The following is a 13243-nucleotide window of genomic DNA, read 5'->3' as shown; positions in this document are numbered from 1 at the left end:
CATATAGATATAAATGCTGTTAATTTTCACATGGCGTTTAGTTTAGAAAAAAAATGGTTCGTGTTATCTATTTTCAAAAAAATCGAATTAATTGTGAACCAACGTTTCTCGATATCGATAAACTTCCGAATGATAAAGATTTATTAAGTTATTGGTTATTTCCTACTCACGTGGTTTCGTTTTTATCTGGCGCTAAAATCGAAGCGTATCGCGAGAACCCCGACGAAGAACGTTTGTTGTTTATAACTTTGACGAAAAAACAAGACGTTTATATTTCAAAATGCAATGAGGATAATAACCTTATCGATATAGAAGAAAATTTTTTGGATGAAAGTTTTGAATTCAACGAATACGGAATAGAAGAATATGTTTTCATCGTGCGGGATTTTTGTTTATCCATAGAATAATTCTAATAATAAGAATATATTCTAGACATTGTTTATATACATTTCTAAAATATACTTTGAAGTTAAATTACGATTTGTTTTGTTTTTTATTTAATATCGATTTAATTTCTTTTTTAGTGATGCCTTGGATGTTAGTAATGAATAATTTCACGTTGTTCCTTTCAAACTGTTTATATTTTTGAATCCATTCGGTGAGCATGCGTAGTGTTTTCATGGATTTGTTATCGTTAAAGTCTTTAGCTATCATGTTAATTACAGTTTTAGAAGCTTTTATTTTTTGGGCAATAAGCGGCCATACTGCTACCATTTTTGAATTTGAAATAACGCGGAAAAAATCTTCCCATTGTGAAATGTTTTTAAATCGGGTTTGATTCATGCTCATTTTTTTTAAGGTGTTGACCAGTTTCTTTTTTTCTTCATATCACGCATCAGCGTTTATTTTTAAGTAAATATTTGATGCAATACAATCGCTGTTAAAACTCCGGCGAAAATTCCCCAACTGATTCTTTTTAAACGAACGTGTTTACTTTTTCTTTTGAATAAACAATCGCAATCGATAACAGCGTTATTCGGATGTTTAGCTTTTATCTGAAATAACATAGCTGAAAAAGGTTGATTTTTTTTAGGTTATCGTGAGTAACTTTTTTTAAATATATTTACATTTAAAATATTTCCTGTACCTCATTGAAAGATAGTTCGCCGATGTCTTCGTTCCAAATGTTGTCAACAACACTGCGTGGCAAGGTTTAAATTTTTTTTTATGAAGAAAAAAATTCAGCATTCGTTGACCAGAAATGAAAAGTTGGTGTTAAAAAAAGCAATATCGACAGTAGATAAAAATAAAAAAAACGGTTCAGAAAAAAAATACGAATGGATTTCAAATCGAACTATAATAAACTATTCGAGCAATGTGGAAACCCTAGTTATGTTAGAAGATTTGCAAAATTTGATGCATTGCATGTATGAGAATGAAAAAGGATTTACTTTATCGATGTTTTTATTGGGTTTGTTTTTTTACGAGAAACGCTTACTGAGAAATCATTATTGTAAAAGTAAATTTTTTTCTTGCTTAAATGGACGATATGAATCCGATGTTTTAGGGCATACTTTAAAACAATGTCGTTTTTGTTGCAATATATTGATAGAACGTATTAGAAAAACGAAATGGAATAAATATTTAAACGAGATGAAATAATAATTTTAGTTTCATTTAACTAAACTGTATTTGTTTTATTCGTATTTTAAAAATTTCAGTTTAGTCTAAAATAATAGAAATGGTTCGAGTTTTGTATATTCCGATCAGTGAACAAGAACAACCTTCGATTCGTAAAGTGAAAGAAATACCCTGCATGGAAGAATTTCTTTCCATTTCTCCCCACCATTCGGTGTTGTATAATATGCATACTAGGGATGTATCAAAAAATTATCATGTTCGGAAATACGCGTTGTTGAAAGATATAAGAGGAGAAATATGGATTGTTCGAAATGATGAAGAAGGAGAATCTATAGACGTGGAGGAGAATATTTTAGAGCGATTGCCGAGCATTATGCGAAACGACGAAAAAAAAAGGAAATGTGGGAATTCATGTCTAAAAAAAAATAAAGCGAAGAATCCTTTTTTAATAGTTATACTTAGTAATTTGCTAAATAAAAAAATTATTTTTTTATAAAAATCTTTCCCAAGTAAGATTGTTTATTTCTTTAACCGTGTTTACAAGTTCTTTGTTGTAGGTGTTGTTATGAAAATCTTGCATGTGCCTTAAGGAAGGCGAAATTTTAAGTAAGTACTTGTTATAATCAACCGCGTTGAGGAATTGCGCTGATTCGTTTTGAATAATAGTTGGAATGCTGCGAATGTCGTTTCCTGATATTTTGGTGTCATCATAATCATTGTTTGTTCTTAACAAGTCTAAACTTGTCAATATGTTTTTAGCGGCGTTTTGTTGAGCGTTAAATTCTTTGAGTGTATCGCGTTCAGGTGAAATTTGATCTACTTTTTGGTTGAGCACAGTTTGAAGCGTCACTCGTTGATTGTGCTTTTCAGTCAAGGAGATAAAGTCTTTGGTAAACATTTTTTTGGCTTGTTCGTCTAAATAATTCCAAAGTTTGTTTTTCACAAAGTAGATAAAATCGTTATAAGCATGGAGAGCGAGAGAAGCGTTTTGGAAATAATCGACGGGGAAAAAGTAAGTGTTCAGTAAAGAGCTTATAAAAAATTTGTCCATTTCTTTGAAGTTTTTAAATTCGGGTGATTCTAAAATTAGATGTATGAAATAAGCGCACCAAGCTCCGCACAGCGAAGTGTTATCTGTTTGATATTGTTGTTTGTTATACATAAAGAATACCGTCTGAAGTCTATTTTCTATACTGAATTTGTTGACAAATCGGGTGAAAAAACTAAACTCGCTTCCTTTATATATTCTGGGATTTTCTTGCAACTCTTTGGGATAATAAAGTTCGTTGTAGTTGAGTTCGAGAGTGCCAATTTCGTTGTTTAAGTCGGATTGAGAGGCATGTTCAAAAAGTTGTTGGTTCTCCATAAAAGTGATGGGGATTTGAGATAGAACGCTTTCTTCACCGAAGCTATCAAAGCAAAATTGGGTTTGTCTGTCTATTCTAAAAAGCGCTCTCCAATGCATTCCTCCTTTGTAGCTCGGTTCGGAATTGTAAATAAGAAAGCTGAGGTTTTTGTCTAACGTGTCGCTCGATTTAAACGCATTTTCTAATTCATCGAAAGCATATACGTTTATAAAGTACGGTCTTTCGTTTTTTTGGGCTTTAAAAAAACGAATCAGCGAAAAATTAGATGCCATTCTTCGCACGCGAATGTTCTTTCTTTATGTCATTAAAAAAAACTACTCATTATTTTATTTACAATAAAAATACTACGCAAATTATTCGCTCATTATAGCGCGCATTTATATAGTAAATGAAATGCGAATATATGTTTTTTCAATCGGTTTCTATTTTTGCAAAAACTATTTCTAAAATGATGTTAACAAAGGCGTGAGTAAATTTTAAGGGGTGAACATTTTCTTCGTTCACGCTTTTCAACAGACCTTCGATGTCTCGTTTGAAACCCGAACTTTTTTGAGCAGTCACCAATTTGTTTTTGAATAATTTTAAGAGATTCATAGCGGAATCGAAAAAGTTTCCGTCTGTATTATCGTCGTTGTTTAAATGTAAAACGTCTCGCTTGAATATAAAATTTTCTAAAAATGTTTTGTAAATGTCTAGCACGACGTGAAGTTCGCTTTTGTATTTGTCTTTTTCGTTGATTACAAACATTTCTATTTTGCTTTAATGAGGTCCGCACAAGTTGGTGTGAAATACTAAACTTTGGAATCGAGGAAAATCTTTGAGTAGTTGATTGATCACGACTTCGTTAAGAATTCTGTGTTTAGAATGAAGCGCCTTTTCGATGCTTTGAACTACGTTGTCGTGAAACTCGTAATAGGTTCCATCTTTAACGCTTTTGTAATCGCAGAGAGCGTACGCGTTAGAAGAATGGACCGTTCCTTCTATAGAAAAAAACCGCAATGCATTTTGGTCTTTGTATTCACCGAAAATAAACAAATCTGTGTTAATGCTTTTTAAAATATACAGTCAAGTAATTTAATTTAAAAAGACTTTTCAAAATGATTTCAAATGATACAATATCTTGTGATAAACTAATAACTCATTCTATTAAAGAAGATATTACTGTTGAGTCAACAACAACAACAAAATACCGCGGTGGCATAACTTGTTGTGTTCCATTATGCAACAATAATTCGCTCAAAAACAAAAACTTATCGTTTTACATCATCCCAAAGGAAAGTAATTTGAGAAAAAAATGGCTATCTTTAATTAGTAGGAAAAACTTTGTTCCTTCTACTTCTCATCGGGTTTGTTCAGTTCACTTTATAGGAGGAAAAAAGACTTATATGAACAACTGTCCATCTTTACTGTCAAAACAAGTTAAAGACAAGTTAAAGACAACATAAAAAAACCAAGAATCACAGTAAATAGTTCTATTGGATATAAAAGAAAAATAGACGAAATTGAAAACGAAAAAAATGATGTTAATTTTTCATTTGAAGAAACCGAGTCTGAAAAGTTAAAAAAAGAAATTATTATCCTAAAGGACAAACTGAACATTATAAAAACTAAAAAGAAAGAAATGAAAAATATTATTATGAACCAAAATCACACTATCAATCAATTAAAATTTACAGTTGACAGATTTAAACATAATCAAGCCCACTTTAAATTTTATACTGGCTTTGAATCATACAATCTATTTAAAGTTTTACTAGAATATTTAGAACCTGCTGCAAGCAAACTTATATATTGGGGGTCAAATACAAACATTGAAAAAACAACAGACTTTAATTACAATAAAAAGGGAAGAGAACGCATAATGAGTTCAGAGTCTGAATTGTTTTTAGTTTTAACAAGATTTCGACTTGGCCTTTTGGTTGAAGACATGGCACTGCGCTTTGACATATCCTCAAGTCATTTTAGTAGAATCATAGTGACATGGACTGATTTTTTGCATTCTCAAATGCGTATGCTACCAATTTGGGCAACAAAACAAACTGTAAAAGAAACAATGCCAAAATGTTTTAAAGAAAAATATGAATCAACAAGGGTAATCTTAGACTGCACTGAACTGTTTATCGAAATGCCTACATCTTTTCGAAGCCAATCTGCAACTTTTTCTAATTATAAACATAAAAATACAGCAAAAGGATTAATTGGAATAGCACCAAATGGAGCCATAACTTTTGTTTCTGATTTATACTGTGGTCGTTTTTCGGACAAACAAATTACTAAAGATTGTGGAATATACAACCTGCTTGAACCAGGAGACAGTGTAATGGCAGATAGAGGTTTTGATATTGCTGATGATTTACCGGAAAACGTTTCATTAAATATACCACCATTTCTAAATGGAAAAGCTCAACTCAGTCTAGAAGATGAGAATGAAACTAGAAAAATTGCTGCTGTTCGTATTCATGTAGAAAGAGCAATACAGCGAATAAAAAATTATCACATTTTACAAACACCATTTAAATTGTCTACGGCACCAGAAATTAATAAAACTTGGATAATTTGTTGTTATTTAGCAAACTTTTTGCCACAACTTGTTTCAGATAAATAAAATGTTTGTAAAAAATATAAAAACAATTAATCTAAACTGCAAATATATTTTCTTGCATAAACTCAAAGTAAAATTTAGTTAATTTTGGTAAAGTAGTTTTTTCCCATTGCTCTTTAAGAAATTTAATACTCTCGATAAAAACATCTTTTTCAGTATAAACTATAAAATCTAGTTCTGTGACCTCTAATAATGCCATAACACCTTGACATTGATAAAAATAAACATGATTTTGTTTAAGCATTGTTTTACCATCAACAACAGAAAGAAAAAATGTTTTATCTAGGCAAGCTTCAGCTATAGTTAAATCTTTTTTTGAATAAGGACATTTGATTTCAACAGCCCTTATTTTTTCATTTACAAATACAATTCCATCAGGGCTTGTACCAAGCCAAGGCCATTTTGGGTTTATGATAAATCCACATCTCGTTACTGATACGTTTTTTATATTTTCATACTTTTTTATTGCGGTGTTTTCATTTATTTTACCCCAATTACAAGCTTTGTTGCAAGAGCTTTTTTTATTGTTTTTCAAAATTCTATTCAAAATAGAGGCAGGAAATATACTTTTTTGTCTATTAATAACAAAACCAAAGTTTGAAGATGTCAAGCGTTTTTTTCTTTCTTCAAGCCATAAACTTGTAGATTGTGATAAAGTAGCTCTTTCCAAAGTCTTTATTTTCTCTTTTGATAGAACTAAATATTTTGTAATAAACTTTAATTGAGTTTCATCAAATTCAAATGAATCACTGAATTCTACTTCAAATCCATTAATTATGGTATCAACAAGATTAAACATAACATCAGAATTTAAATCGAGTTCTTTTACATTTAGCTGATATTCAGATATTGATGTTTCATAGTAGGACGTGGAATGATAATTGTTTCCTTTTAAAAGATTTGCAAATGCTATTCCTTCTCCTAGATTATATAAACTATCAGACAGTTTTTTAATTTTTTCATCACTTGGATTATGTGCAAAAATTGGGGTTGCACAAAAGTTTCTATTTCCTGATACAAAAGGACGCTTTCGTGAGTTGTTTAGATCCTTTTCTAAATCACTCTTTTCAAAGGAAACTTTAGAAAGTTTAATTGGTTCTGAATTTCTTCCTTCAGCAGGAACATGCCATTGTTGTAACACTTCTGTGCATGTTTTATCGAATGGTACAGAGTTTAAATTTAATTGCTTATATTCATTTAACTGAAATAATACTGCCGCAACATGCTTGCAGCATCCTCCCATACCAGCTTTACAATTACATTTAGCATACAAAATATCTCCTTCTTTTTGACAAAAATGTACATAAATAAGGTACTGATTTTTTTTCATTGAAGCTGAAACATTAGCTCTAACAAGAAAAGAATTTATTTCAATCTTGACATTAGGTTTTACAACTAAATTTTTAACGAAGCTATCCTTAAATAGCTGATACCCAGAGATTTTATGCTTTGAAGCACCTCTAGCTCCGAAATCAGTCGAACTATCGTCTATAATTAAATATTTGTGTATTTTTTCTTGGCTTATATTAGGTAGTAAGGAAAGACATCTTGACCAAGTGCTTATTTGTTCTTGTACAACTTCTTCAGCATCTATTTGATTAAACTGACTAGATATTTCTCGAAATACTGGTTGAGAAATACTATTTGAATCATTTTCCAAACTAGTTTCATGGCTATTAACTTTGTTTATTGCTGACATGATAATATGTTTTGATAATTTGTTTATTTTCGGTGAATACAAAGACCAAAATGCACCGCGGTTTTTTTCTATAGAGGGAACGGTCCATTGATTAGTTGAGCCATGTAACATAAATTACAATTATTCCATTTCGATAAATTACTCAGGTAAATTTCCCATTGTATTTTCTGGCTTTTTAATTCTTCCTCATCCTCCTCTTCTTCAATCGAATTTTCGAAGTTTTCTTTAGGAGCGATTTCTTTAGTTTTTTCAGAGCTCATTTCTGTGTCGAGTTTAAGTTTTAAATGAAACATCCAAACGATGCGCGCAGTTTTTATACTGAGTTTTATAACCTCCTGGAATAATAAAAAAAAATTTTTTTTGTATTATAGACACCCCAATTTTATTTGATGGATGTAGAATATTTTACTGTTCACGATAGCAGATTTCACGCGCATCGCTGCATTCGAGAATTAGCCCTGTTAAACACGCATTCGTTATCGAGTACGAATATTCATTTTTCGCCTTGTTTATCCTATGAAGAGATGATTAAATGGAAAAAAGATAAGGATAGTTTTTCCCACAATTTCAATTATGTGCACGGATTAAGTTATTATCCATCTCATCAAGTGAGTCCGCTTCGATGTTTAGACGCGATACGATAATGTATAAGGGCGGGGACATCGAAAAATGGATAGCTCACCAAATCGGATGTAAAGAATTCAATATCGAGCATTTCAATGTGCCTCGTTATGACGATATTATAAAAAATTTCGCTTTAACGGGCAATGTAAATGGATGCGGTTTTCATAAAAAAGGAACTACGCACTGTCCTTTGTTAGAAATAAAGGTTTTTTTATAGTTACTTATTAAAAAATGTAGACGAAAGAGTGTTGCGCGATAATTATAATTTTAATATAGAGAAAAATAAAGTGTATTGGGTTTAATATTTGTATTCTAAAAAAAAAACGATATAAAGTATTTACAAAATGAGGGGAAAAAAATAATTTAGTGTTTGTGTTTTCAGCGTTGACGTCTTCCTTTGCCGAGAATTTTAGAAGCAGCTACTCCAGCAGCGCCAGCTAGAGCTCCTTTAGCGACTACAGGAAGAAGTCCGGCTAATAGAGGTAAGAAAGGTAAAATACCTCCGCGTTGATATCTGGATTTAAATACGGGTGAACCGTGTTTAAACGTTTGATTGACAAAACGAGGTGATTTATGTCGATTTTTTTTTCCACCTCTATTCGGAAGCGAGTTTTGAATGGGAGGAAAAGTTCGTCGGGGTCTGTTCCCTCCTTTCATCTTTTCGATTCGATATTTGATTCCGTTAAAAAAATTAACGATAGGATTGTGGGCGACTTTAATTTGTTTCGTTTTTTATTTAGTTAAATTGCCTCTTCTTTTTACGAGATAATCTAAAGCTTGACCGCCTAACGCTGAAGCTAATCCTCTGTCGAGAAGTGATTTGATTTTAGCCAATCTACTACCGCCTCTTCTTTTTTTATGATGTGTTCTTCGACGTCTTCCTCCTTTGAATACTCTGCGAATTCTACTTTTCATATTAGAATACTCATTGAAAAAAATTTTTTTTGCTTTATACGAAGCAAAATACTAAATGCTAATGATGAATCGAATAGAGAGATAAGACTTTTATGTTGATTTGATTAAAAATAAAATAACGTTTTAAAAAAATGTCTTGCACACCCGCGAATAGAAGAATTTTAGTTGGCTTTAACTTTGTTAGGGAAGAAGGTCAACTGCGTGTTTTTGCCGTATAGAGTTTGAATAACTCCAGCCATAGTCATGACATAAACTGACACGACACCGGTCATTTGTTTTTTTAGGTTGAGAATTAATCTTGTAGAATTTTGTCCGGTAACTACGGCTGGAGGTTTGTCTTTGATGAAATTTTTGTCCGAGGTCAAATCGATATATACGAATTGATCGAAATTGCTATCCGGGTTAAAATAGGAACTGATAGTTGGAATGAAATTGTTGTTTTCGGGATCGTATAAATCTTTCAAGTTATCTATGTTGTACGTAGTAGGAGTGTTTCCGTTGCAAAATGAAACGTAATCAGCGTAAAGAGATTCTCGATGTTCTGGTTTGTTAAAATCTAATTCGTATTTGTCGCCCGGAGCATTCACGAATGATATTCGTATGTTTTGCAAAGACAAACTATCGATGACTTGAGTGCTTAGCTCTCTAGCGGATTTACAAAATTTAGAATTATGATCGGCTTCGAATTTATTTTTGATGCTAATAATGATACCGTGCGGCACAACGTCGGAAGTTTTGTTTTGCCCCAAAGAAATTTGCACTTCCGATTTTTGCTCGAAAAAGAATTCGATTCGTTCAAAATGCGGAAATCTTTCTTGAAAATAAGTTTGGTTGGGATGTTGTTGAAGTAGAGCTATTTTTCGAGCTGTAACTTCTGTCGATACTCGATACGATTGAAAACATAAAAGAGGGTTTTCCATAATGAGAACGGCGTTGGCATTTCTAGCCACCAGATTTTCGGCTTCGGTTCCGTCGTCTCGGATGGGTCTAATGTGTTCTAAATATTTATTGGGATTAGTTTCTAAATTAATTTCTATTTTGGTTTTGCAGTTTTTTAGAACGTAGTCGTTGACTTGAAATATTTCGCAAAAAAGTTTAAGCGGTACGGTGAATCTCATTCCTTCGTTAGATGTTAAAGGTTCAATGTAAGTGTTACGCATAAGGGTTTGATATCTAGACGGAGCAGTGGCGTCTTTAGCTGCTGTGCCGTAAGGCGCAGCCGCAATTTCGGATTGAGCCACTGTTGGTAAGGTGTAGGCTACTGTTAGATCTTCGGCAGTTACTATATTGCTTAAGTACCCCATTTGTCTGTTTAATTAGAGATCTTTAAATCCTCTTTTGTATGCTTTTTTATTAAGCATGGCTTTTAACGTGCTGGTTTCTCTAGACCAAACGTTATTGTTAGAACAGTTGTCCGGGTCTAAGTCGGTGTTTGTAAATACTTTGATGCTTTGTATCCAATAATGCATGAAATTTTCGCACAAAGTAATTTTATCGACTGCTGCCGCGTCGGACGGGTTGGTTAGTCTGTCGGCTCCGATCGGATATCGAATTTTTTCGTTATCCGTGTATTTTTTATAGAGTTTAGCAGTAAATTCTAAACGAGCATCAGCGGGTATGATGTAATCGTTAAAATCGCAATTGAAAACGAGTTGTTGATTTAAATTGGAGTTATTGATGGGGGCAAAAGTGATTCGACTCACTTGCAGAATTTCTTCTTGAGGAGTAGGAATGAGAAATCCTGTCTGAAGAATGGGATGAAGAGAGTGAATCATGTTTTGTTGTCGAACGCAGTCTTGACACCTGCTGTGAACAGCGTCTACGGCTTGCACGATTTTATAGCATGCGCTGCATACGTAGTTCTTTTCTCCGGTTTGGGAAAAAAGTTTCGATTTTTTGGCGACGTGCTGAAGGTTGTTTTCGTTGGATGGATTGTAAGAAAGATATTCGCTATAGCTATCTCCTTCATTGTCTAATTCCTCTTCTTCTTGAGTTGATGCGGGAGTCAAAATATATATATTAATTATTACTGTCTAATATTTATATAAAAAAATATTATATATTTAATAGGATTAATAAGAACTATTTAAGTTCAGTGTAGTAGTTAATCTAATAAAGAGTATTTTTTCTCTGATACTATATTAACAGGATTAATTAGAACTATTTAAGTTCTTTTATTATAATTTGCCTTACCTAGTTTTAATAAATAATTTCTTATTTTTTATTATACAATTTCTTTAATTTTATATACAATTTTCTTAATTAATACGATGTTTAACAAATAATGATTATATATTGATTATATGTTATTAAATTGTCGATTATTATTTTATTAGCATGATAGTAAGTAATATCGTTAAACTTACTATCAGCTTAAATTTATATTTAAATATTATATATTGTTTATATAAATCTCATCGTATTGTTTATATAAACAATATAATTTAAATGCAATAATTTTACTGATTGCATTAAAAGATATGATTAAATTCAAATTTATTTTTTCTACATTATAACAATTGTTGGTGTAAAAACAGCTGAACCTGATACTTGGCCAGCACATGCGCCAAAGGCTTTATATCCCCAGTTGTATAATACACCTTTTTCATCTACTGCATGTATGTGAGTGTAGCCGCCCTCGCCAATAACTACCATATTAACCCACTTGCTTCCATCTGAAGGTCTTGGTATTGATTTAAATACCATATTAGTTGTAGTATCTAGAAAACCTTTTTCACAGTTACTAGATCTTCCGCAATGCCATAAATTTCCATCACTTGTTAGTATAAGAGTTAAAGTAGCAGTATTATCATAACCAGAATCTATTTTAACTATAGTTGATTCGCCCCAAGGAGGATTTGAAACAATAGTAGGTGTTGTTCTAGTTATAGTGTCACCTAACCCAAGACAGTAATTTACATTATATCCCCATCTATAAAGGCGATTGCTTGAGTCTATGGCCCATTTATAACCATTTGTTGAATCAAGATTTCCGTCAAATGATACCCAGTCGTTTTTAAGTAAAGCTTCTTGTGTGAAGACGTTTAAATTTCCTAGTGTTGAAGTTCCTAATTGCCCAATTGTATTATCACCAGCGCTTTTTATTTTTCCATCTTTTGTTAAGATTGTAGCAGACATGGTAGATGATAAGCCAATTCCATAAGCTGCTATATCTTTGACATTTTCAGATACATTAACTAATACAAGTGAATTTGTAGTATTTCCTATTCCTAAATTACCGCTTGCATTTGAGCCGCATACCCATAAATTATTATAGTTAGCATCTGTTAATATATATAAAGATTGAGCATTGCTATTAGATGGAGCAGCTATTTTAATAGCCTTGCCAGTGAAGCCTGATATTTTAACCCAAACAAAACTGTTATTAGTATTGCCGGTGGCGAGACCTCCTGTATTATTTTGCCCCGCTCCCCATACTTCTCCAAGATTATTTAAAATATATACTGTTTGTGTTGTTGAAGACGACCCACATAATATAAGATCAGTAATAGTATTTGTTGCTGGCCAGCTACTATGATTACATTTAGTTAATATAGCTCTAAATATATTATCTCCTAGAGCTAAAGAACCACTAGTATTTGCTCCTCCACACCAAATTTCACCTGTTGTTGTCCAGCAATATAAGCTAGAATAACTATGACATATTCCAGCCCATTTTCCAGTTTTAACGCCGTCTAATGTATGATAACAAGGAAGATGAGCTATATCGGATAATCTAGAATTCATATATATATTAGCGGTATATTGACCATGTGACATAACATTATCATCATTTGTTATACATGCAAAACAACTACCAGCATAAGATTTGTTTGATATATATTTAACTAGCCTCTTTGAATTATTATCAACATAATATTTGGTAGCGGCGTCACTTGAATTAACTGGATTTTTCATGTTAGTAATTAGATTATCATTAAGATTTAAACTACCAGACATAGAATTACTACCATTTATGTTTAATTTTTTTGTATCTAAACTAATTAAAGACGTATCAACATAATCTTTATTTACTCCATCTGTTAAATTAATAGGATTAGCCAAATTTATTATATTTTTACCTCCTATATCTAAATTAGAAGTCATTTTATTTGAGCCATCTAAGTTTAGTTTTTTATTATCTAAAGCAGTTAAAACATCATCTACGTATTTTTTATTAGATGCATCTGAGTCACTAACAGGATATGCTAAATTAATTAAATTATTATTATTAACATCTAAATTAGAAGTCATTTTATTTGAGCCATCTAAGTTTAGTTTTCCATCTCCTAACGAACTTAGGTTAGTATCAAAATATTTTTTGTTAACAGCATCATTTAAATTCACTGGATCTGCTAAGTTTGTTATTGTGTTATTTACCATATTTAATACACCTAACATTGAATCTCCTGTTTTAGATATTTTATTATTATCTGATGTTAATAGAAATACGCG

At 31.8% G+C, this 13243-nt stretch overlaps 2 protein-coding genes across 2 annotated transcripts; one reads left to right on the top strand and one right to left on the bottom strand.

Annotated features, from left to right (window-relative positions):
• Positions 1-512: 512 nt before the first annotated feature.
• LOC149876492 (uncharacterized) lies at positions 513-10094 on the bottom strand. Its single transcript, XM_090075158.1, has 2 exons — positions 5245-10094; positions 513-5110 (listed from the first exon to the last, which is right to left on the bottom strand). The coding sequence occupies exon 1, from the start codon at positions 7358-7360 to the stop codon at positions 5585-5587; it is 1776 nt and encodes a 591-aa protein (XP_089931284.1). The 5' UTR covers positions 7361-10094; the 3' UTR covers positions 513-5110; positions 5245-5584.
• LOC149876493 (uncharacterized) lies at positions 4570-5553 on the top strand. The gene has a single exon (XM_090075252.1). It carries the CDS (start codon positions 4570-4572, stop codon positions 5551-5553), a length of 984 nt encoding a protein of 327 aa, XP_089931378.1.
• Positions 10095-13243: the final 3149 nt, after the last annotated feature.

This window comes from Hydra viridissima, unplaced genomic scaffold (genome assembly GCF_058129835.1).
Source record: "Hydra viridissima isolate aposymbiotic clone 2 unplaced genomic scaffold, HvirCarnegie_v1 scaffold_19, whole genome shotgun sequence".
Classification (NCBI taxonomy): Eukaryota; Metazoa; Cnidaria; class Hydrozoa; order Anthoathecata; family Hydridae; genus Hydra; species Hydra viridissima.
The sequence above is the reverse complement of the archived record's forward strand: the minus strand, read 5'-3'. Positions and strand labels throughout refer to the sequence as shown.